General features: G+C 53.8%; 1 protein-coding gene across 4 annotated transcripts in view; it reads right to left on the reverse strand.

The window, feature by feature from the left end:
• Window positions 1-1,081: 1,081 nt before the first annotated feature.
• Window positions 1,082-25,415, reverse strand: part of ARAP1 (ArfGAP with RhoGAP domain, ankyrin repeat and PH domain 1) — a 50,253-nt gene continuing 25,919 nt past the window's right edge. For 3 of the 4 annotated variants that reach the window (XM_090265105.1, XM_090265109.1, XM_090265121.1), the window contains 23 exons: window positions 24,601-24,686; window positions 23,126-23,308; window positions 21,847-22,021; window positions 20,508-20,642; window positions 14,081-14,216; window positions 13,666-13,768; window positions 12,645-12,840; window positions 12,331-12,382; window positions 12,063-12,226; window positions 11,681-11,893; window positions 11,262-11,367; window positions 10,687-10,834; window positions 10,511-10,597; window positions 10,360-10,428; window positions 9,957-10,074; window positions 8,441-8,554; window positions 8,030-8,175; window positions 7,469-7,501; window positions 3,784-3,866; window positions 3,043-3,093; window positions 2,785-2,848; window positions 1,568-1,717; window positions 1,082-1,319 (listed from right to left, as the gene is read on the reverse strand). In XM_090265105.1, the coding sequence (XP_090121231.1) occupies window positions 1,302-1,319; window positions 1,568-1,717; window positions 2,785-2,848; window positions 3,043-3,093; window positions 3,784-3,866; window positions 7,469-7,501; window positions 8,030-8,175; window positions 8,441-8,554; window positions 9,957-10,074; window positions 10,360-10,428; window positions 10,511-10,597; window positions 10,687-10,834; window positions 11,262-11,367; window positions 11,681-11,893; window positions 12,063-12,226; window positions 12,331-12,382; window positions 12,645-12,840; window positions 13,666-13,768; window positions 14,081-14,216; window positions 20,508-20,642; window positions 21,847-22,021; window positions 23,126-23,308; window positions 24,601-24,686 (2,630 nt within the window). In that variant the 3' untranslated portion in view covers window positions 1,082-1,301. The remainder of the gene's footprint in view (window positions 1,320-1,567; window positions 1,718-2,784; window positions 2,849-3,042; window positions 3,094-3,783; window positions 3,867-7,468; window positions 7,502-8,029; window positions 8,176-8,440; window positions 8,555-9,956; window positions 10,075-10,359; window positions 10,429-10,510; window positions 10,598-10,686; window positions 10,835-11,261; window positions 11,368-11,680; window positions 11,894-12,062; window positions 12,227-12,330; window positions 12,383-12,644; window positions 12,841-13,665; window positions 13,769-14,080; window positions 14,217-20,507; window positions 20,643-21,846; window positions 22,022-23,125; window positions 23,309-24,600; window positions 24,687-25,415) is intronic. The other variant, XM_090265113.1, reaches the window with a different exon arrangement.

The raw sequence follows: 25,415 nt of genomic DNA on the forward strand, positions 1-25,415 counted from the left end.
AAGAAACAAGGAACAGGATTCCAAGCTCCCAAGACCTGCACCCAGGCCTCCCCACTGAGCTGAATCACGTGAGTCAGGTCATGTGACCCATCTTCCATCTCTTTGCCAGCCCCACTAGCTGAGTCTGAGGCTGGGAGGTCTGCCTGTCTGCCCACTGGGCCCCTGGAGAGAGGCCGGTAATCAGACTAGGCAGAGGCAGGAATGTGGTGTCTGGCATCTTCCCAGGGAGTCCCAAATCCATCTCTGAACAGCTCCACTTGCCAGGACATTGTCTTCTTGGAGGACATGACCAGGAAGCGCCTAACGAGGACAGCTCCCTCAGTGGAAGGCAGGGCCCACAGGGGCCAAGAGTAACCTGAGGCCCTTCTTCCTACTTTAATAAAACTCCTGTGACCCCGTGACCTTGTGTCTCAGAGAAGCTGGTGAGGGGTTGCCCTGAGTCACTGACATGCCACACCTAGGCTTCTGTTCAGGAATAGGGGCTCAGCCCAGATGGGGATCTGTCTTGGTCAGGACCAGGACCAGCACAGGAGCACTGGTTGTGGCGTGGAGTCAGGCTGAGGCTCTGCCAAGAGCAGGGCCTACAGGCAGCAGAGCCCAGGTCCCAGGGCTGCAGGGCACTACACTCACTTCTGGGTCTCCCGACCTTTCCTACACTGGAACACCAGAAACCCCCAACCAATCACAGGCCTCACAGCAACATAGAATAAAATATACAGATATATTTATATTATCAAAAGGTCCCCAAAGTGGGCAAGGGGTACCAGGCAACCTGGGCCTTCCCAGTGAGCCCAGACCAGAAGGTAGGCTGAAGTCCCCAGAGTCCACCAGTTGGCCCTGTAGAAAATTACCCAAGAGCTCCCTTCCCACCCCAGCTGAGTGTTCCTTTAGAGTATCCACTTTTTGCTGTTCTGGAGTTCGTGGCAAGGGGGGGGGGGCGCCCTTCCAGCGGGGGCCCCAGAGCTTTGAGCCTCTGGAAGGATGATGTTCCCCCAGAGTTCCTGGCTGATGCCCATCTCGCCATCCTCCCCAACTTGAGGTGGTGACCCTGGTTGGGAGTAGAGCAGGCCTCCCGGGCTGAGCACCTGGACGGAGCAGGTGAGTGATTCCTCTGCAGTCAGACCACGCTGCACCCACTCCCCAGCCAGGGAACCCTGTGCTGCAGTCTGGATGTGGAATGTGGGGGTGCGGCTTCCTCATGTGCCCCTACTGGCTCACAGCAGGCATGCAGGGAATGAGGGTGTCTGAACAGAAAGGCTTCCAGGCAGCAGAATCCCAGAGCCAGGGGCTGGCTCCTGCACTCATGCGTTTCTGAGGAGCTGTAGGAAGACACAGAAGCCCAGATTTCATAAGCACTTTGTGAAGGCTCACAGGGGCCAGGTGGGGAGGGGGCTCCCATGACCCAGGTGAACCAAAGGGGCCTGTCAGGACTCCTACTGAGGACAGAGGAAAGGGGTCCAAGGGCATTCAGAGAAGAGAAACAAAGAGGTGAGTTGGTGAGTCAGGTGAAAGGAAGGCTCCAGCCAAGACCCTAGCCCCCTGCCCACAGGGGTGGAGGGCCACTCACAGAAAGGGGGTCTGCAGTAAAGGCAGCCACGCTCCGGCGCATTTCGTTCTCAGTGCCACGCAGGGGGATCAGCGACACGCTGCCCAGCCGGACCTCGGGCACCGCCCGGGACACACGCGAGGGCTCTGAGGGCCACACCAGGCCATCGTGCTGGGGAGAGGGGAGAAGAGGGGCACTGGGGCCTGGCCCAGATCCTCAGCTCCAGATCCACCCGCTCTTCCCAGAAATGACTCCAGCTAGGCTATGAGGTGACACCCTCAGCTTTGATCCCAGCCGATATGAAAAGCAGCTGTTAGGAGAAATGACTGTATTCCTGGCAAAACCCAGCCACTTACGTTACCCAGCAACTCTCATCTCCCAGTCCACAAACTGCCCCAGGAATGCAGCACTGAGACAACAGCCAGCCTCCTTTCACCAGGAACCCAGGAAACGACTGAAGCTACCATTTCCCTTTAGACCTGGACCATTGAAAGGTCTCCCTTTTCCCTAAATAATTCTGAGCTCTCATATAAAAACCTCTGTTTTAAGTCCAACCCCTCTGGCCTTGCTCGAAGTCCCCAGGCTGTGCCCGCCTGGCCCAGTGCAGCAGCCACTTCCCTGGCCTCATGTCCAGGCTCGGCCCAGATGTCCATCCTCCCCCATATGTCTCACCCAGAATGCACCCTCAAACTCAAACTGACAATATCACTCCTTCTTGCTTAACACTCTCCCTTAAAACTGCCGACTAGGTCAAGTTCTGCTTCCTCAGCATGGCCTTCAAGGGTCTTTGAGATTTTGCTCCCAACTCCCTTTCTAGTGCCAGCTTCCGGCACTTCTGGCTTTTCCCTTTACGCCCCAGGGGACAATCTGTAGTTCTCTTGCCATGCCTTTGGGTAAACTGTTCCCTTTGCCTAGAAGCCACCTGCTAGCCCCTATCTTTGCTTGAACATTCCCTCCTCCTCCATGACACCCTTTCCTTAATGCCTTCCCCCCAACCAAAGACAGGGGTCTGCACCCTGTGTTTCTAGCATGCCTGGCTCTGGGATGGACCAGAGTGGGCACTGGGAAGGGTTTAATGGGTAAAAAACAAACAAACAAAATGAATTAAAAGCAACTAAAAATTTCCTTGAAGTAATTGGTAGCCTCAACAGTGAAGAAGCAAACATCCCATTCACTACTATGAAGGCCTCCTTGGGACCCCAGCCCACCCCCCACCCTCTGTACTCTGCACCTGGTACCTGCACAAAGAGAAAGGTGGCGAACCACTCCCGGAGCTCCATCTGCGTCTCACAGCAGAGGTACCTGCAGGGTGAGGCACAGGCCTGGATGCTGCCAAGGGCCCAGTTAAGCAGGGAACACCCTGCCCATCTCCCCAGCCCAGGGTCTCAGGGCAGCGCACAGATCTGGGCAGGGCGGGGGTGGGGGGGAACCCACACATGGGGGACAGGCTATCATCTCTCCTTGGCCTGGGGTCTCAGGACAGGGCCCTCGCTCACCACTGCTGCTTCTCGTGTTTCTCTGTCTCGTGTACCACCGTGAAGCCCCAGCTGCAGAGGAGGGGTGCCTGGGGTCACTTGACAGCCCCCAGAGGCCTCAGAGCCCAGGTTCCCGGGTTGGAGCCCAGAAGCATGGGCCAGAGCTGGGGGCAGAGTTCAGTGCCTTCTTGCGAGGGTAGCACATCCTGGCTGCTACCTCTCCTCTCACAGCCCCTCAGGCCCATGGCTCCCCTACCCCCAACCCTACCCCATCCCAGGTCTGCCCTAGTCCCACACATAAAACCAGGCACAGCTAGTAGATGAGAGGAGAAAGAACACCAAGCCTGGTTATTGTTATTAATATCAATAATAACAGCTATGCATTACTTTTCAACTTTTTAAACTTACAGCCACCCTATGACACAACTATATAATTATTTTCCCCATTCTACAGACATGGAAAGTAAGGCACAGAAAGGCCCCAGTCAGTAACAGGGTTTCAATCCAGGCCAGTGGTTCTCAAACAGGAGCAAGCATCAGCGTTCCCTGAACGGCTTGTTTTGGCACAGACTGCTGACCCCACCCCAGGTCCACAAGTCAGCAGGTCTGGGCGGTACCCCAGAAGTGATGTTGATGCGGCTGGTGTGGGAGCCCACACCGTCCAAACCCATCAAGTTCAAAGCCCTAAGACGAGCCTTCCCCCATATGCTCTGAGCCCCCACAGGCCAAAGATGCAGACCTATCTCCCCAGGTCCAGCTCACCAGGTGGGTGGCCGGAGTTTTTTCTTCACTCCCAAGTAGATTTTGAGGCTCTTCACAGGCCACTCTTTCTCAGGTCGGTGACTCTGGAGATGACAGAGGATGGAGGGAGAAGGCACTTCAGTGCGTCAGGGTGGGTGTTGGGGCACTTCTCCCGAGGAGGGACCTGCCTTCCTCCCCCCTCCCCCAGCCCCCTTTGCATCCCAGCACCAGGAAGCCCTCCTGACAAAGCCCTCCTTGTTCACCATCCAGCCCAGGGAAGTCCCCAGGCCTCTCCCCCTGCAGAAGCATCAGACAGTCAACCCTCAGTCCCCCAGGCAGCCGTCCCAGTGGGAGTCCAGAGCAGTGAGACCACCTCCCACAGGGAGAAGTCTGCACATCAGTCCCTGGCACCAAACTGAACAATTGTGTGACATCCGGGAACTTCGGCTGGTTGCCTGTGTCCATCTGTCTCAGTTTATTTATCCCTCACCCCCGCCCCATCCCACGAAGGCTCCAGGGTTGACTGTGTGAACAGAAGGCTGTGGGGCCAGCAGTTACTAGCTCTTTGATTCCACGAGGGGAAGGCTAATGACTCAAGCTAAAGCGGAACAGCTGTTCAGTAGACCAAAGGAAGAAGTTCCCAATGGCCTAGGTCAGGATGCAAGAGACAAATGTACTGGGGAGGGGCTCCAGATCATTACATGCTCACCTCTGGCCCCCACCTCTGCACATGAGTCTGGGCTTGGAAGGAGCAGGCTAGCTCCGAGGCAAGGGGATGGGAGCAAGGCCTCCTCACCCCCCCAAGGAAGAGGTTGGTTGGAGGTCAAGCTAATGAGCCTTCCTCCTGCTCTGGGAGCCACTTGCTTGAAGCCCTGCCTCCACCAGGCACCCCTGGAGCCAGCAGTGGTGCTGGGGTGAATGGCAGGGGAAGCGGGGGCTCACTTACAACCAAAACTGGGGGTCAAAGATTGAGCCTTCTCCACTGTGTGCCCCACCATTGCTCCTAGGCACCCCCAGGCATGGGTCCTCAGCAAGGACAAAAGGAGGAAACTAGGGAGTGGCCAAGGGAGGTGGACAATTTCGGGAACCGACAGACTCCTGTGAGATCACAAAAGAATGGGCTGCCTAGGAATTGGTGGACTTCAGTGCTGTCATAAGTGATGACTTAAGAGGGGCTTACTAGGGATCCTTCATCCTGCTTTCACCCCAATGCCCCCTAATGACCACAGCACTGACAGAGAAGCTCTATGTCTCCTACACATGGCACCTGACCTGACAATGGTCATGTGCCGAAGAGGGCCTGGGCCAACCCGGGCTGTAGGCACAGGGCCATCCAAGCTGTGGGCCAGGAGGAAACTGGGCAGTGCGGAGGGACGTTTCTCCCTGTGGGAGAGACACGTGAGCAGAGAAGACAACAAGGAAGAAACCTGCAGGCAGGCAGGGAAGCAGAGCTGAGAGCACTGAAAAAATTGGACTGCAGGGTCAAAGACAGCAAGACGCAGCAGTGGAGAGACTGAGACAGGCTGTACAAGAAATCAGGCTGCAGTCACAGGCTCCAGGCATGACAGAGGCAAGGACGCAGGGAAACGGAGCTGCAGGTACGGAAGGCATCAGGACAGAGGACAGGGAACGCAGGGCAGGCTTCAGGCGCAGCAGTCAGGCTGTGGGTACGAGGGGAAGTGAAGTAGAAGCAAGGAGTGAAGTCAATCAAGAGTGAAAGGAACCAGCCCATGGGTGTGACAGGAATGATGGTTCCAAGAGGGTGTGGAGAGAACTGTGGGGATTGAGGAATTCAAGCCAGGCTATAGATCCTTGAGAATCTGAAAAACAATCCCCAGGCCTTGGCTTCCTCAACTCCGGTGCGTGCGGCGCATGTGTGGTGTGTGCGGTGCATGTGTGGTGTGTGCATGGCTGAGGCAGGAAGGTTGAGCGGGGTTGCAGGGGGAACAAGGGGAGCCTTAGTCAATGTAATCTTCTTTGGTCCCCAAGGAGTTCATTTCTAGTCAACCAGCTCATGTTTCCAGCATCTCTGAGGTCTGAGGTCACTAGCAGAGAAGGAAGTTCACCCTTTGATGCTCAAAAACATCTGCTGGAACCAAGATCTTTCCAGAATGTGCCTTTCCCAGGTGCCTGAGGGTCTTGAACAATGGGAGACTCCCAGGACAAGGCGAGGATTCACATATCCTGAATGCCAGGGACTGTCCCAAATATTCTGTCCCATTGCTCCATAAACGAGCAAATACCAAAATTACCATCACCTCAGTAGCCAAAACGCCTTCCTGGGGCTTCTGTCACGCCTGAGGTGCTGGCTGCCACGAGGGAGAGCACCACTTACCCCTGCACTTAGCCCCACGCTGCAGTCCTTGATTCCTATACTTCAAGGAATAGAAAGCTCAAGCTTGATGCTAACAAGTCTGGGTCTGAATCCCAGCCTACCACCTAGAGATGGCCTCAGCAAGTCACTGTGCCTGCTTTCTAACCTGTGAAATGAGAATAGTGCCCCTCCTTCCAGGACACTAGTGAGATTACATGTCCCGCAGGTGAAGGGCGGTTCACAAAGCCTGGCCTGACAATATATGTTTCCTTTTTCTAGTTCTCCTGCCTTCTACCCTCCATGCTGAGGGATCAGCTGTTGCTTCCCCAGGTGCCTCAGCCATTCCCCCTCCCCCTGTCCATGCTGACGGGCTTGGTCAGCTCCAATGGGCTAGTGCCCCTACCGGGAGGGGGACAGGGAAATAACATCCCAGAACCAAGGGGGACTGACTGGAGGGCTGGACAGACCCTGAAGTAAGGATGGGATCGTAGAAGAAGGCAAAGGATAGAAGAGGAGGCATTCCCCACAAAGGTCAGCAGAAGCCCAGGCTGCATTAATAGAGGTATAATGTGCAAAGAAAGGGCGGTGAGGGTCCTGCTCTATCTGCCCTGCTTCCTCCATGGCAGCCAGGACTGTCTAGATGTTCTCAGGAGATGAAAGGGCAGGAAGGGCTGGAGACACTGGTGGGGACGGCCGTGGGAGCTCAGGCTAGTCCTCTGGGCTTGGGAACACATTTCTGCTGTCTGTCTCTGCAGGCATCTATGTCCCGTGGCCCCTGAGGCACAGCTGGGACCCACAGGGGTGTTACAAGAGGCATATTTTCAGCTGAATCTGAGCAAGGGCCTTCTCCCAGGCAGAAGTACCCCTCTAGGTCTAGGACAGCCGCATGCGAGGCGTGGATAAGCTCTCCTCCCAGGGGTATGTAAACAAGGGCTGGCAACTGGCCAGGGAGGCAGACAGGGAACTCCTAAAGGTTGGGAATATGTCACAAGCCTCTGCAGCTCCACCCTGGCATTTCAGGATCAGGACAGTAGCAAGGACATTCTCACAACCCTGGGATTCTCTCCAGGGTTATAAAGAGGGTGGCTAGAGGTGATAGATGAGGATTAGTACTCTAATTCAAACCTAAGGGGCCTCCGTTACTGGTTCCACAGCTGCCACACTGAGTCCTTTGGAAAATTCTAGCACATCATAATGATTGGGGACTCCTACCTTGTGGAAAGGACTCTGGGACAGAGTTGGGGATGAAGGGCAGGAGTGCCGATAGGCAAGGGGGCAGAGAACCATGCCTGGAGATGGCCAGGAGCTCTGGCCGTGCCGCTATGCTCCCACCAGGCTCACTTGGCCCCCAGGCGGTGTAAGGCAGCTGGCAGCTGGCCCACAGCTACTCACGGTCTCAGGGACCCCGCTCCTTGGCCTCTGGCTCTGTTTGATAGAGGATCAGGGTTATAGAAGAAGGGGGCCCAGGTCCAGAGCCAGGATGGCGTGTGTTGTGGTGCATGGCAGGATGTGGCATGTGTGTGCAGAAGATGTTGGGGGAAAGGTTGCCAGGATGGAGTCTGGTCAGGGAAGACCCCAGCATGTGGACAGAGTGGGCCAAGGGGATATGACCTGTGAAGCTCCAAGACATGCATGGGCCACAACATGGGTTGTCACCATGTAGTATGTTCTTGTGTGTGCCATACGAGGGACAGGCACAGGTAAGAAGGCACATGCCTGATGTGATGACATCCAGGGGCCTACTGGGACTACAGAACAGAACAGGGTAGCCACTCAGGGCCACAGCAGGTGCATCCCTGAGAGACTGCAACTCTTCCCACTGCTGTGTTGGCCCAAGACCCCTCAATAGGGATGCTCCCACTGGCCAACCCAAGGGAACAGCTGTGCATGCGTGTCTGTGCACACTCAGGTACGGGTGCCCATTGCAAGGCAGGGCCCAGCGGGGCCACTTACCCGGACCTCCTTGTAAAGCCGTAGGCAGCTGGTGTTGAGAATGAAGTAGCGATCGTGGAAGCCACCTGAGGGCAGGCCCAGGCCCAGGAGGCTGCGGTCCTCTCGGAACTTCATCATGCCGTGCTTGGTGTCACCCACGTGGCTGGCTGGGGGGGTGGTAGGGGGTGGGGAGACTAGAGTGGGCATGGACTACACTAACCCCCTCCCCATGGGCCCAAACACCCAGGGTAGGGTCCCAAGATGAAGGGAAGCACCCCACCCAGCCCCAATCTCCAAAGAAGCCCACCCATCTGGCGCCCACTGCCTGAGCAGCTCTTCCCTGGCACCATCAGGTTCTGCCCCAGCTCTGGATGGAGGGACCCCCAGCCTGCCTGGTCCTGCAAGTACCACCTACCCATGCACACCACCTACCCAGATACAGCAGCATGGCCTCCATGGACTGGTGCTTCTTCACTACCAGGTAGCTGTCTGTGCCCAGCCCGTGTAGGATGGGCAGCACCTTCTCCGCAAAGTGCAGGGGGCGCTCTGGGGACAGGTCACATCCACTGTCACCAGGGCCACGAGGCCTAACAGCAGAGGCTGGCCCACGGCCGCACATCACCCACATGTCCACCTGCACCGCCCACTCTCGCCACCTCCTAGCACCATCACACATCACACCATGGCCACCTCCCCACACCCGAGCTCCAGGCATGGCACGTCCTGGGGGAACCGAAGCTGCTCCAGCCCAGCACGTCCAAAACCAAGCCAGTGAGCTTTCCTGTTGGCCTCAGAGGAAACACAGCCCACCCGCCAGGCTGCCCCAGCCCCAAACCACCCCTCTTCCCTCTCAGCCTCCCTCTACAGGTCGAATCTCTATGCTTTTGTCCATCTCCATTGCTGCTTCACAGCCATGCTACCACCTTCTCCACTCCTTCCAAGTGCTCCCCTGCACGTGTTCTCCTTCTGCTGTTCCCAGCTCTCTCTACTTAGCAGCAAGGAGCCATCTTTTTAAACTCCGAATGGCCAGCCCTTCACTGGCCTTGCAGCGTTGTCAGGCCCCAGGCCCCGAGTGGCACCCCCACCTCTGCATCACAGCCCCACTGGCTGCCATAACCCCTCACTGCCCTTATATCAAGGGCGCTGTCTCCGGCCATCACGGGGCCTTTGCCCCTGCTGTTCCCACTGCCTGGAAGCACTTTCCACCCACTCTTCACCAAGTAACCCCTTTCTTCCTTCACATCCTAGTGCAGGGACCCCAAAGCCAGAGACCCTGCAGTAAGTTCTGGTGGCGTGGCGGCCCTTGCCTGCACAGCAGTTGGCACAGCTGTAGCTGTACGTTTCTTGATGTGGTCACAGCATCAACGTGTCTATTCCATCCCAGACTAACCCCGAGGAGGGTAGGGACTGTGTGCCTGCCTCCCAGCCCAGTGCCTGGCACTCCACAAATAACAGAACAAAGGAACAGAGACCCTCACCCTCCACTGCCATCAAGACCATTCTTCACCCTAAAATGCCTTTACCTTCCCCTCTTCACTACATGGCCCCTTCACAACAGCATCACAACTATCCCTACCTACACCACCAGCCCAGCCACTGCCCCCATCACCACCAACGGGGTCACCTGCAATTCCATTGCCAAATTCAGCAACAGTACCCTTGCAAGCAGCACCATTTTTAAGGACACCTGAGAAAACATCCTCACAGTTGACACCATCCACCCACTTCACTGTCCCTCCCATCAGCAGCACTTACAACCATGACCTCAGGCACCACTGGTACACTGTTACTACCATTACTGAGACACAGTGTGACAGCAACATCTGTCATTGAAAGCCACATTCACACCACTGTCCCCACTTCAGGGGAGGGGAAGACAAACTGGGGCTGCAGTCCAGACGAGGACAGGCTGGTACCATATACTGCACCAAACATGGTAATCGCCCACCTGTCTCCTCCCTCTCATTGACCTCAAAGCAGGTCCAATAGTCCTTCTCCCTGGTGCTCACACTCCTGCGATCCAGGATCTCCAGGGTAAGCTCCTCTGCTGTCATGGATGCTGGGATCTGCAATGACCAAGGAGGGGAGATCAACCTACCCTATCTCCTGCCCCCACAACCTTGCTGTGTGATCCTACCCCTCTCAGGGCCCTCTGCAGTCTGGCATGCAGAGGGTGTCTCTCAGATGAGATGGGGAGGCAGGGAAGAGACAACAGGCCAAGCACCACCCAGATGTTGGTACCAAACCGGGCTCCCTTTGGGATAGAAGTTCTGCTCTCCCAGTCACATGAGCCTGGGCCTGGCGCAGCCTGACTCTTCTGGCCATTTGACTTGTAGGTTCCCAGCCCCCACCTTGATATGCTGCTCAGCCTCTGCCTTCTTCTCCTCCAGGTACACTGTGCAGATGAAGTCACCGGCATGCTGTAAGGAGATAGGGCTGGATACCTGGGAAGTGGGTGCAGGTGGATGGCCTAAGCTCCCCACCCCAGGCCCTGTCCTTCACCTGGGTCCCACTGGCAGCGCCAGCCACACGCATCTTTACAATGGCAGTGATCTCCTCCCGCTGCTTCCTCAGCTCCTCCTCGTCCACCTGGGAAGGGGGAAGGGACAGAGACAGATGGTCACTGACACCTAGGAGGCTCAGCCCTGCCCTCCATCACCCACTGGCTAGGGACGCACACTAAACACCACCACATAGTGGCTGATGAGGTCTTCCACCACACGGCCAGCCTTGTAGTCCTGCCCATCTGTCTGGAAGAGCGTGGGCCCAAACACAATAGCCAGGTTGTGTGTATTCATCTGGTTCGTGTCTGAGAAGCACTGGACGCTGGACAGAGGAGGATGGAGGCTCTGAGTAAAGAGTCCAGCCCAGAACTTCCCCACCTCACCTTCCCAGTTCCTGACAGGTCCATGACTGGAGTGAGCCCAGGAAAGGTCCTAGTCAGAGTAGACTACTAATTAAGGGGAAATGGGGACAATCTTTCTGTCCATGTCTTGGGTCCTTGGAAAGAGTAGGACCAGGAAACTGGGAGACCTGGCCAATGTCCCCTGGCCCCTAGCAGAAGTCTTTTCTATTCTCCCATTTGCAGAAAGTAAGTTGGAAGGCAAAGTGTCCAAGATTAGGGTACATGATACATTAACACTCAGTTCCTAGGCCTACCTGGTTCCCACGGGAGGGCAGCCAACAGGGCTGGGAGTAGAAGAATCTTCTCTACCTCATCCCCCCAGAGCCTCCCAATAGTACCGCTCCTCACCAGTACAAGTGGCTGATAAGGGCCTTCACTGTGGCCCGGTTGACTGGGGGCAGATGTGCCAGGAGCTCTTGGTACCTGGAGACCTTCTTCTCTTCATCCTCAATCTCTGGGAGGGGGCAGATAGGTCAGATCAGGACCCTCACCCTCACCCCATAATTACCTCCCCATCCCAACCCTCTGGCTGCTCAGCCTGTCGTCCTAGGGAACAGTACTCCCTGCCACCCTCCAGGTCAAATCCTACCAGCTACGCATGGAGTTGCAATAGAATGAGAAACAGGAGGGAGGTGGACTGGAGCCTGCCTACTGGGGCATGTTTAGCCCAAGTACATAATGGAGAGGGGCTAGAATCCTGAGATAGGAATGGACAAGTCAGCAGCACTGGCCTGGATCTCAGGCTAGACATGGGACACAGGGCCCACCTGAGGCCTCCAGCCAGGATAGTCGCTGGGCCCGAGTGAAGAGCCCATCGGGCAGGTCTCGCAAGAAGCGCTTGAGCGCCGAGGAGACGTCGTCCACATGCTGCTCGCCCTCCTTGAGACGCACAGAGCGGGCATCCTGCCTCAGGCTCTCCAGCAGCCGTTGTGTCTTTGAAGTCTGTCCACACTTGCGATAGATACCCTCGGAAGTCAGGCCTGGAGACGGGTTGGGGCTGAGCTGGGGGTGAGGCAAAACTGAGGGGCCTGAGGAACTGGTCAGGGGGTGGGGCCTTGCAGCTACTTTCACAGGGATCATGGGAAGGCGAGGCAGGGGATGAAGTCACCCTGGGCCGGCCAGAGCCTTTAACATGGGGGCAGGGCTCACCGCACTGCGTGATGTAGTCCACACAGCGGTACACGATCACTGGGATGTCCGAGTCTCCCAGCTGCTGCTCTGACAGCGTATCCCCCGAACTGGCTGCTGCTTTCTGGATGGCCCCCAGCCAGCCTGCGAAGTCCAGCCGCCGCTCTCCCTGGATATATAGTGTCCTGGGCCCAGGACAGTCAGTCATTGAGGGTCTACCCCTGTCCCACCCCTCCCAGGCCAGACTGCCACAGGCTTCTCAGAGCCCCTCAGGGAGGCCAGGACTCACCTCCTTCGCTCCACCAGCACCAACACCTGGTTCTCGCTGTCCCCTTGGACGGCTGCGGAGGAGCCAGTAGAAGTGAGGCCCAGGCCTTGTTCATGGTGCCCGACCTGCTCCCTCCTGAGTCTCTTTGAACACACATCCCTGGGACCCACCCACCAAGGGCAGGATAGAACATGAGAGGGCGGGCTGGCTATGTCTAGCCAGGCCAGGATAGCATTAAGACCTCTGCAGTGGCGGTGTGGGGGGTGGGGGGCTGGGGGCACGGGAGCCAGGATATGGTGCCCTGGAGGTTGGGACCCAGGTCTGGACCCACGTACAAAGTTCCTGCAGTTTCCGCAGTTGCAATGGCTCCTCAAAAAGCCCCTCTGGGAAGATGGCACGGAGCTCAGAGCCGGTGAGGGAGAACCAGCCCTCCTGGGCCTGCTGTAGGCTCAAACCAGCTTTGTAAGGTAGGCGCCCAAGCCGCTCAAAATCCCGGCCCAGCAGATCCTCAGCCAGGGGAGGCACAAACGCCTGGTGGGAGAGGCCAGAGACTGCATTAGCCATCAGCACTACCTGCCTAGACACCTCTGTCCTTGGCTTGTCAGTGTGTGTCCACTGCCCGCCCAGCTGCCTTCTCTCTTCCCCAGGGCAGAACCCAGCAGAGTAAATGAAGTCACGTATATCATGCCCCACATCATGCCCACTCAGGTGTTCCCTTCTCTGGAAAACCTTCCCAGACACCAGAGAAGGATGTCCCTTCTCTATGCCCCCAAGGTGCCAAAGCATTCTCGCCCTCTGTTGCAGCACTGATTATATTGTCATTGCTGTCTGGACCCCATCTGTCTCCCCCAACAACATGGGAGCTATTGAAGAGCCAGGGCCAACACTGATTCATCTGGGTCCTCAGGGCTCTGAGGAATGACCATCAGGAGCTGCACAGATGACGAGTGAACAAGGGAATGATAAAACAATCACAGGCCCTCATAGCCCAACGGACCCCAGAGGGCACCTGGCTCTGGTCCCTAGGGCAGAGCTCTCCTCTGCAGGCTCTTGCCTCCTTCCTCCAGGACAAGGAGATCATGGCTCCTGGAAGCAGCACTGTCCATCCTAATATGGCTGTCATTCATTATTAAACATGTATTGAGCACCCGTGGAGTGCGAGGCTCACATAGTTGAGATAGGTCTCCTGCCCTCCACCCAGACTGCTGCAGAATACAGTAGGCCCTTGGCCTGAGGGCCTGCACTGTGTCAACTGCCTCCATCCTGGGGGGAGCTGGGATACATGGGATCTGCCAGGAGGTCCCACCATATGCTCTGTAGGACTCTCTCCACACCCTCCTACTAAACCAGGCCCACCTTAGCAATGCACTTGACCCACTCACGAGCCAGATCCGCACTCTCCAGTCCAAATAGGTATAGTCGCTCTCCTTCTGTGTACACCTCAAAGGTGTGCTCAAAGCTGTAAATACACAGGCCAGGATTCAGACCCACTCCATCCAGCCCTGCCCTCCCCATCACTGCTGTTCTCTGCCCCACCTCCACAACTATCATTGTGAGTATCCTCACCTGGCCCCCTAAGAGCTGGTGGGGGAGCCCTAGGCTGGGCCCTCGGGGATACTGGTTCAGCCCCTGTACAGTCCTAGTTTGCTGTGTGACTCTGGGGAGGTCCTGCTCCTCTCTGGGCCTGTTTCCCTGTCTTCCCAATTGGGGAGGGGACAGAAGGGTTGAATCTTACAGCAATAATAGTCTGAATCTGCCCAGGGGTGCTCACCCGTGGAAGTCAGGAGGGGGCACTGCCAGGCACACGATCTCGTTGGTCCGAATCTCCCCGTTGGGGGTCACTGCCCGTTCATTCTCATAGTAGCTCAGGACCCCATCACTAAGGACACACCAGCGTCGGCTGAACTCTGGGGAGAAGTTGGTCAGGGGAACCATAAGGAAGCCAGCCACGCTCACCTGAAAACCACCTCTGCATCCTCCCTGGGCTCCCACACCCATTTGACCCGAGTCCTCTTCATTCTAGTTCACAAGCCCCAGCCCCCAGTTCTACCCTCCTCCCTGCAGCCCCGCCAACCCAGCCCAGTCCATGCCTCTCCCCTGAAACACTGCAGCAGCCTCTTCATTGCTCTCCCAACCTTGATTCTTCTAAGATTCAAAAGTGATCTAGCAAAACCAAATTCTGTTCTTCCTCTGCTCAAAACCCCTCCATTACTCACGCCCTTTGTCCTCAGGACAGTTTATGCCCCTCAGCCTGGCATTCAAGGCCCTGCTGAGTCTGTTCCTACCTCTCCAGCCTCCTCTCTGACCATTCCCGGCACATACCCATCCTCCCTGCTTCTGCTCACCCCGTTCCCTCCCCATACCCTTCATCCTTCAAGGCCAGTCCAAAGCCATTAGAGCCCTAGCTGAGTAGCTTAATTGGTTAGAGCATCATCCTAATACACCAAGATTGCGGATTTGATCTCCAGTCAGAGAACACATAAGATCAACCAATGAGGGTAGTTAAAAGGATTTCTGGTCAAGATGGCAGCATCGGTAAATATGGCTTGCCTACTCAACCACAACAAAAGTACAACTAAATTGTAGAACAATCATCACTAAGAACCATCAAAAATCAAGTAGAATGGTATGACAATTATGGAATTAAAGAAGCCACATCCATCAGGCTGGTAAGAATGGAAGAGATGCAGAATGGGCTAGTCCCACATTCACATGTGGTGATAAAAATTCAGGAGGGATATCTCGGGATCAAGGAACCCAGCCCAGGGTTCCAATGCCAGGAAGATAAGTCCCCATAATTTTTGGCTGTAAAAACCAGTGGGGAATGAGTTGGTGAAAGAAACTGGGGTCCCAAGCAGTTTCCCTTAAAGAAGCCACACACGGACTTATACAGACTTACTTCCTCTGAGCTCTAGCTTTGCGGCAGCAGCTTGAAAGGCACCAGTGGCATACAGGGAGGAACCAGTGTCTGGCGTCAAGGTGAGAGCTGGGGGACAGCTTTTTCCCAGACAGAAAGGCGGGGAGCGGGCAGAGGCCACTGTCCCTTTTCTGAAGAACCCTTCCCTGACAGAGCCACAGAGCCAGCAGGTAGGTGCCAGATCTGAGACTCCATCAACCTGGCTAACACTATTTGCTCTGCCCTGGATACTCCTGAGACTCTGTCCTTCCCACCCAACTTACAAGCCCACTCAAGCTGTTAACAGAGACTTTTCTATATAAATGGTTGATCTTGGCTCATGGTTCACAACTTCCTAAATCCTCTCAAACAAGCAATAGCTGGCCTCAGTGATTCCCTAAACCCCATACCACTTGTTAAGTGACCCCAGTCCTGGCACTAGCAGAAGCCAGCCTAGATTCACAGCTTGGCTTTGCCTGAGAATCTCCAAGCCCAGAACGAGTAGCAGCCATCTCTGACTGCTTTATAGCCCAGGCAGGGCGACCCTGGGCAAATCACAGGTGGGGGTTTACCTTGGCCTGCACCACCAAGGAAATGGGTACAGACAACAGTGGAGCACCACCACCCTGCCCCCACATAAATGATCTTCCACAGAGTGTGGAGGTTGCTAGTCAGTGGTCACATTAGTCTTTGCAGTTGACTAGTCTGGGTAAATCCCTCCTATTGACTTGCCAAAAGCAATCAAGGCTCAACTACAAAAGAAGGATGTACTCAGCCTCAAGAACCCAGCTTGGGGGATAGGAGAGACTGTGCCACTGGACCCTACAGGACACCTACTACATTAGGCCACACTACCAAGATAGGGAGTCATAGCAGTTCTACCTATTATGTAGAAACAAACACAGGGAGGCTGTCAAAATGAAGAGACAAAGAAACATAGCCCAATTGAACGAAGAGATCAAAACTCAAGAAAAAATAAATAAACTAAAGGGATATAAACAATCTATCAGATGCAGAGCTCAAAACACTGGTTATAAGGATGCTCAAGGAACTTAGCGAGAACCTCAACAGCATAAAAAAGATCCCGTCAGAAATGAAGGATTCACTAATTAAAATAAAGAACGATGTACAGGGAAACAACAGTTAGATGGATGAAGCCGAGAATCAAATCAATGATTTGGAAGTAACAAAAAAGTAAAAAACAGCCAATCAGAACAAAAAAGAATCCAAAAAAATGAAGATAGTGTAAGCAGCCTTTGGGACAACGTCAAGCATTCCAACATTTGCATCAGAGGGATGCCAGAAGGAGAAGAGAAAGAGTAAGAAATTGGAAATCTATTTGAAAAAATAATGAAAGAAAACTTCTCTAATTTGGTGAAGGAAATAGACATGTAAGTCCAGGAAGCACAGAGTCCCAAACAAGATGGAAGCAAACAGGCACACACCAAGATACATCGTAATTAAAATACCAAAGGTTAAAGATAAAGAGAGAATCTTAAAAGCAGCAAGAGAAAAGCAGTTAGTGATCTACAGGGGAGTTCCCATAAGACTATCAGCTGATTATCACAAAAGAAACTTTGCAGGCTAGAAGGGATTGGCAAGAAATACTCAAAGTCGTACAAAGCAGGGACCTATAGCCAAGACTGCTCAATCCAGCAAAGCTATCACATAGAATCAAAAGATAAAGATAAAGAGCTTCCCCAAAAAGAAGAAACTAAAGGAGTTCATTATCACCAAACCATTACTATATGAAATGTTAAAGGGACTTATTTAAGAAAAAGAATGCCCTGGCTGGTGTGGCTCAGTGGATTGAGTGCCAGCCTGCAAACCGAAAGATTACTGGTTTGATTCCCAGTCAGGGCACATGCCTGGGTTTCGGGCCAGGTCCCCAGTTGGGCGCATGTGAGAGGCAACAGATTGATGTATCTCTCACACATCAATGTTCCTCTCCTTCTCTTTCTCCCTCCCTTCCTCTCTAAAAATAAGTTAAAAAATGTAAAAGAAAAGAAGATAAGAACTATGAACAATAAAATGGCAATAAATACGTATCTATCAATTAATTGAATCTAAAAAACTAAGCAATCAAGAAAAAAAGACAGAATCATGGATCAGAGAGTGTTTTGATGGCTGCCAAATTGGATGGAGGAGTGGGGAATGGGTGAGGAGGTGAGGGGATTAAGAAGTACAAATAGGTAGTTACAGAATAGCCATGGGGTGTAAAGTACAGTATAGGAAATGGAGTAGCCAATGAACTTATATGCATGGACATAAACAATGGTGCGGGTATTGCCTGAGGGAGTGGGGATGCTGGTTGGATGGGGGCAAAATTGGAACAACTGTAATAGCATAATCAATAAAATATAATTAAAAAAAATATCAACCAATGAGTGCATAAATAAGTGGAAAAACACATCAATGTTTCTCTCTCTCCTTTCTTTTCTCTAAAAATCAATAAATAAAAAAGCCATAGGAAGCCTTCCATGTGCCCCTCTCCCTGCTGTATCCCACCCTCATTTGCCAGAAGCACCCACTGCTCTACACTCTGCCTCTTGAATAGAGACTTCTCCAAAGAGGACATACAGATGGCCAATAGACATATGAAAAGATGCTCAATGTCACTAATCATCAGAGAAATGCAAATTAAAACTACAATGAGATAACATCTCACACCTGTTAGAATGGCTACCATTAAGAAATCAACAAGTGCTAGCAAGGATGTGGAGAAAGGGGACCACATGTGCACTGATGGTGGGAATGCAGACTGGTGCAGCCACTGTGGAAAGCAGTACGCAGATACCTCAAAAAATTAAAAATGGATCTGCCTTTTGGCCCAGTGACCCCACTTCTGGGAATATATCTGAAGGAACCCAAAACACTAATTCAAAAGAACATAAGTTCCCCTACATTCATGTTAGCATTATTTACAATTGCCAAGATATGGAAGCAGCCCAAGTGTCCATCAATAGATGAGTGGATAAAACAACTATGGGACACTTACACAATGAAATACTACTCAGCCATAAAAAAGGAGAAAATTTTATCTTTGTGACAACATGGATGGACCTAGAGAACATTATGCTAAGTGAAATAAGCCAGTAAGAGAAAGACAAATACCATATGATTTCACTCATATGTGGAGTCTAATGAACAAACTGAACTAACAAGGAAAACAGGGACATACTCATAGATAGAGAGCAGGATGACAACTAAGAGGCGGAGGGTTAGGTAGGGGGTAGAGGGATTGAGCAAAAAGGAAAAAGGAGTCATGGACATGGGCAACAGTATGGTGATTATAGGGGGGAGGGGTGTATAAGGGGACTAAATAGTAATGGAAAAAAATACTAGACTCAAAAAACTAAAAATGGAACTGTCTTTTGATCCAGTGATTCCACTGCTAGGATTATACCCAAAGAGTCCTGAAACACCAATTCAAAAGAACCTATGCACCCCTATGTTCATAGCAGCACTATTTACAATAGCCAAGTGCTGGAAACAGCCTAAGTGTGCTCATCAGTGGATGAGTGGGTCAAAAAATTGTGGTACATTTACACCATGGAGTACTGTGTAGCAGAAAGAAAGAAGGAATTCCTACCTTTTGTGACAGCATGGATGGAACTTGAGAATATTATGCTTAGCAAAATAAATCCGGCGGCAAGACAAATACCGTATGATCTCACCTAATACAGGAAACTAATGAACAAAACAAATAAGCAAAATAGAACCAGAGGCATGGAAACAAGGAACAGATTGACAGTGACCAGAGGGGAGAGGGGAGAGGGAAAAGGGAGGAAAGAAGGGGAAGGGTCTAGTCAAGCAACTAGTATAAATGACCCATGGACATGGACAGCTAAATGGGGACTGACTGTGGGCGAGGGGGGAGATGGGCGGGGCAGGGGAGAGCAAAGGGGGAAGAAATGGGACAACTGTAATAGAAAACCAATTTTAAAAATACTAGAAGAAAATAAAACAAAGAAACAAACTCTGCCTCCTCTTATAATGGCTTTAAGGAGTCTAACAGGATTCCATAAAGAAACAGAAATAAGAATTCATGCCAGGAAAGGTAGGAGAAAGAACAGGATGTCAAGGCCATTCAGACTCCTTTAGTTCACAGCACTGAGGCCCACATTGGCTGAGGGCTTCCCCACACCCAGGACAAAAAGGATGACTCAGGCAATTACATAAATGACACCATCAGGTAGAGAGAGGTAGACTGGGACAGTGTCCCAGGGGCAGTGAGGTGATGCACAGCACAGAGTTCCAAAGAAACCTCTGGGAGTTGGAGGGCTTCGTGTATGAACGCTGAGGGATGCAGTGAGCAATGGTCCTGGCAATGTCTCCACAGCAGACACTGTCTCTCTCATCCTATCTATGAAAACCGATATTGCCCTCTGACAGTGGTGTGTCCCAGAACCTGCCCCTCATGCTGGGCTCTCTGTAGGAGAACCAGCCCTGCCCCGGTCACTCTTTATCCTGTAGACATTTGACAAGTGCCCACTGTGTGCTAGGCACTGTCCTAGGTTCTGGGGGCTACAGTGGCGACCAAGAGCAGCTTATGCTTCAGCGGGGCCCAGAGAATCAAACAGAAGTACAAACAGATTAATGTTAGGTAAAGGGTATGAAAGTAGGGTACATAGGGAGTGCTATTTTGGATAAAATGGTTGGGGATGAAGTCTCCATGGAGTGACATTTAAGAAGAGATCCGACTGAAGCAAGGACTAACCAGGCAGAGATTTGGGGAAAAGTATTTTGGGCAGAGGGTACAGTGAGTGCAAAGGCCCTGGTGGGAGTTAATTGCATGTTTGAGAAATAGCAAGGAGGCCAGCAAGGCTGGACTAGAGTGAGTGAGGGGAGCAGGGTCAGAGGGGTAACGGGGTAGGGCAGTGACATGGAGGTCCTTGTGGGATGTGGTAAGGACTAGAGTCACTCAGAGTTGGGGAGCAAATTGGAGGCTGAGATGAGAGAGGGGCAGTGCTTTCAGCTTAGTCCTCAAAATTCCTAGCATCCACCGCCTCCAAATACCACACTCCCACCCAGCACAGGGCCCACACCCAGTAGGTGCTCAATAAAGGCTCCTTTAGTCTAAAGGAAACAGGCAGTGATTTGTTCTGCAGTGCCATGCCCCACTCACATCCTGACCATCTCATTTATGAAGTGCCTACTATGTACCAGAGATCGTATCCAGGAAGCCCTCCAGGGTGACAGCCACAGTGTACATGGAACCCTCACGAGCCCACCAGCCTGGCCAGCCCTGGTTTCGCTGGCCCTGCCACCATGCCAGAATGCCACCTTCCCGGGCACCCACCTTCCCGAGCCCGACGGTCCTGCAGCAGCCTGCCAGCAGAGGCGGTCTTGTAGAGAAAGCCGCTGTGGCTCACGGTTGGCATGACAATTGAGTAGTGCTTTTCCAGGGGCTTCATCAAATCCAGCCGAGGTAGCTCTTTGGGGAAGGTGGGGGAAGAATGGTTGGTCATGCTTGCCATCCAAGGGTGCTTCCCCTCACCCCCACCGAGGCTGGGCATCCAAGTTTGCATTTAAGTCACCAGCCCTTGTTCCCCTGACTAGCACCCTCAGGCTCTCACTGCCACACCCAGGATTTGGCCCCCACCATTCTTCACCTCTCCCCACAGACAAATTCCCCCCTGCTCCTAAGGCCCAGCTCCAGTACCAGGAAGTCTCCCTGACTCCCTAGCCCAGCCCAGCCCACTCTCCCTACTGTCTATTGAGGCAGAGGGCCAGCACACTAGAATGAGGGGGGCCTTGGGCAAACTCGATAACAATCCCCAAAGGGAGGTTTACCCCAGATGATGCAAAGCCTAAGGAAGCAGTCTGGCTTCAGCCTTGCTCCCAGTGGTCCCAAAGCCCAAGCTAGCTGGGTGGTCTCATGTGCCTCCCTGGACACCTGGGCTCTCTCCAGCCCTGCGCACCCCACCCACCCATGGCCACGAGCCCAGAGCCCTGGCTGCGGGGCTCCACCCTCAGTCCGAGGATGTGGCCCCAGAGGCCAGCTCTGGGCCATGACCGGCACTGTTTGCTCTCACCCACCCCAAGAGTGGGAGCCAAATGCGACCCAACCTCAGTCTGTATCAGAGTCCCTCCCAGACAGAGCAGCGGATGGGGCTGCTATCATGGGTCACCTGCACACAGAGAAATGCAATACCCGGCCCAACACACACACAGCAACACAGACATATTCTACACACACACACACACACACACACACACACACACACACACACCCCAAAGGCCTCAACACCCCCAGGTGCAAAGAAACAGATGCATAGCAACTCAGGGACACACAGACACTGGCACACAGATACAACACTGAAGGCCCACACTGGAGGTCAGGGAGGGAGCCACACAGAGAGATGCAGAGACAGAGACACAAAAGGAAACACATTATGTAGGGGAGGCCGGATGCACAGACACAGACATGCAAACCCAAACACACCCCAAATCACACACACTGTCGCACCAGGACACTCAGGAGCTGCAATTATAGCTCGAGTTACAGTATGTAATCAAACCTCATAGGGCAAATACACAGCCCTGCAGACCCCCAACTGGCATCCCCTTCAAAGGGCCAAGCCCCAGCAGCAGGGAGGCCCCGTCCCTTAGGAAGGACTGTCCCACCAGCTGCTTACCCGTGGTCCGGTTGTTCCGAAGGAATTCCATCTGCAGTGCCTGCCCCGCCTGCTCTGCAAGAGCCAGAGGTGTGGGGGCCTCAGGGTCCCCTGAGAAGCAGTTGACCCCAGCGCCACAGCCCAGAAGCGCCTGGGTCTCAGCCAGGTCTGTGGTGGTGACTGCGGCACACAGGGCCTGGGAGGAGGGGAGAGGAGGGAGGAAAGGGTCAGTCCCAGCAGGAGGGGGGCCAGTGGGAACTGGAGTAGTGGAGGGGAGAGGTAGGAAGAGGAAGGAGGCACCCAGGTCTGGGGGCCCATCCTCACACTGAAAGAGGAAAGAGGGAAGAAGAAAAACAGGAGAGGAAGAAGAGAAAAGCCAAGGGGAGAAAGGAAGGGCAGGGGTTGCCCAGCACAGGCCAGGGTCCCAACAGCCCAGGTCTCACCCCTGCAGGCAGCCCCCAGGCCCCTGTCAGCTCCCAAGCCTGTTCTCTAGAGGATCTCAAGCTCCCTCTGCCTTGAGGAAGGGCAGAGGGGGGTGCTTTGTAACTAATTCCTCCCACATTTGAATTCCTCACTGCCTGCCCAGCCCTCCTGACCAATGGGAGTTGCCGCCCCTCCTAGCTGGCAAGTCAAACTGGGCTGGACTGGGGGCTGGATGCCTGGGGGTTCCTGGGAGGTGGAGGCCTGGCTCCCACTGGGCTTCTAGCTGGACTGAGCCTGCCCAGGCAGGCCTGCTTGGGGGGAGGGGATGAAGACCGACCAGAGGTCACAAGTGGCATCCCCCTGCCTGGGAGTAGGCTACCTCCCACTCAGGCGGAGCCAGCCAGGACCCAAGGCTTGGCTCCCAGCCTGTCAGGGCCTGGGGCCCAAACGGGGCCTCATCTTGAGTAGGGTGTGGATTGAGGGGGGGGGGGGGTCAGAGCAGCCAGCTGTTTTTCATGAGCCTGACAGGAAATAGCATCCCCATCAAGTTCACTCCTTTTGGCAGGATACAGAAGGAGCAGGACAGGGTGAGGGAGACAGAGGAATCAGCTGAGGAGGGAGGCAGACAGATGTTGGGGACATGGTCTTGGTCTAAGGGTCAGGCCTGGCTCCTCCTTGCTTTCCCCCAACTTCCCTTGTGGCTTAGGTAGGGCCCTTCTATTGTCTGGGCCAGCTCATCCCTCAGAGCTAGTGAAAATGATGGGCTGTGATGGCAAGGAATATGGGGACAGGAAGAGAGGGGGTGCTCTCAAGGGGCTCAGACAGTGTAGAGAAAAGGGGCAGCTATTAAGGGGCCCCAGAGGCCTAGTGACCTGACCTTGTCCAGTTCCTCCTGGCTGCCAAAGAGTGGGTGGTAGCGGCGGTACTTGCCCTCGAGGTATTTGGCCTCCAGGTGGCGCCGCCGGGCACCAGGGCTACTGCTGGGTTGCAGGGCCTCACTGGGGGGCACGCTGGCTGCCCAGAAGCGGTTTCCAGCACCATTGCCCAGCTGTAAGAAGAGCTGTGGATACGAGCAAGAGGTTAGGGGCCACCTATGACCAGAGAGTCCCCATGCCCTGCAAAACATTATGGCCAGGAAGCCATGCCACTCGCCCACTTTCCCATCGGAGAAGCCGAGGGGCAGCCTGCTTGTTGGTGGCCTTGGGTGCTCCCTCATCAACTCTGGGCCTGAGCCCAGTTCCTCAGTTCACTGACAGGACAAGAGGCAGACAGTCTGACAGGTGAACACCCCAGGCCTGACACCTGGTTGGGGGCCTTGCTATTTCCCCACCCAGTCCACATGTGGAACTCTGTATTCCTGAGGCTACCACAGCTTGGGGGTGTGGCTAACCTGTCAGACAATGGGGTGGGCAGGGATTTGGGAACCGGCTCCTCTCCCTGATATTCCTCTAGGACATTCCATGGGTCTGGGCCTGCAGCTCTACCCTCACATAGCTCCAGAATCCAGACACATACCCCTGTTCCTGGCACTACAGGACTGATCCCCACAATCATCACCTGGGCTCCTGCAGGGCAAGAGGGGCAGGAGCAGACTCTGGAGGAGTGCACTCATCCAGCATTCAGGGTACTGGTTTATTCATTCTTTCCCTCCGCTGATTATCTGTTCCACTGCCATTTGCTGCCCCTACCCCTGCCTTGTCAGGTCCTGTGTCGGGTGCCAGAGTCACAGCAGAGAACAAAGCAGAAGCAGCCCCTGTCGCTACTGACTCACTCTGTAACTTTGGGCAAGTCATTTTATTTCCCTGGGATTCAATGTCCGCATCTGTAAACTGGGAACTCTAACCCCAACTCCAGGGGATGTGACACTCAAATTGCTCTGGAGCCTGCAGCTTGGCTGGGGGAATGTGGAAGGCGCTGGGTCTAGCCTCCTGTTGCAGGTTCTCCCTGTAACTACTACACACATGAGTACCTGGGAGCCCCATGTACATGAATGTACATGTGAGCGTGTGCTCCTGAACATATACACTCACATACTAAACCTACTGGTGCATGTGAGTAGACATGAAATGAAGTAAATATTTTAGGTTTTGTAGGACACAAAGTTCCTGTTGAATAGTCTTTTTACCCTTTTTTAAAAACAACCCTTTAAAATTGTAAAAACATTCTTAGCTCACTAGCCAGTTTGCTGACTTTGCCAAAAAACAGCTTTTCCAAAATCCACATCCACTAGATGATCCCAAAGGTCTCTTCTAGTTCTAGGGTGCTAGAGTCTGTGAGATGGGGGAGATGAGATTGGGAGACCCAGATAACAAGTAGACCCCAAATATAGGTGACAAGCAGGGGCCTCCCCACCTCGATGAGTGTTTCCGTCCACACCTTCCTGTCCATCTTCAGGCTCCGCACCTTGGAGATGCTAGCACCCATGCCACGGTGCTCCCCTGTAGACAAAGGGCCAGACTGGGTTCTCTGGGCCCTCTCCTTCATATAGCACTTACATCCTCCCCCACCCCAACCCCCAGTGCTCATCCAGGGCCAAACAGGGAGAGGCCACAGGCAGGACCCAGGGGCTAGGCCTGCAGCTCCACCCCCACACAGCTCCAGACACCAGCTACACATCACTGCTCCCTGCACCGCAGGACTGAGTCCAGCAGTCATCGCCTGGACTCCTGCAGCAGCCCCCAGCTGGCCCCTTATAGCCAGTCTTGGCTCCCTGCATGCCACTCTCCACACAGCCCAGCCAGTGATCTCTTTACAATGCAAATTCCAGCCCTGGCCAAGTAGCTCGGATGGTCAGAGCATCTTCCCACCCTGATATTAAAACACAGATCTGGTTAGGGCACATTCAAGTATCAAACACTAAATGCATGGACAGATGGAACAACAAATCTCTCTCCCATTCCATCCCTCTAAAATCGATTTTTTAAAATGCAAATTCCCTTGCTTCAAATCCCTTCAGACCCCCTCAATGGCTCCCCAAAATTAGATCCAATTTCCTTACCTGCTTTTTCTCCAGCTTCATCTCATGCTTCCCCTATCCCACTCAGCCACACTTTCCTCCCTCTTCTAATCTTCTAGGCTCATTCCTGCCTCAGGGTCTTTGCGCTCACTGTTCTTTCTGCCTGGACTTTCTTCCCCCATCTTCCCAGGGCCCCCTCCTGATATTCAGA

Source organism: Furipterus horrens, unplaced genomic scaffold, assembly GCF_987537825.1.
Source record: "Furipterus horrens unplaced genomic scaffold, mFurHor1.1.pri manual_scaffold_2, whole genome shotgun sequence".
Lineage (NCBI taxonomy): Eukaryota > Metazoa > Chordata > Mammalia > Chiroptera > Furipteridae > Furipterus > Furipterus horrens.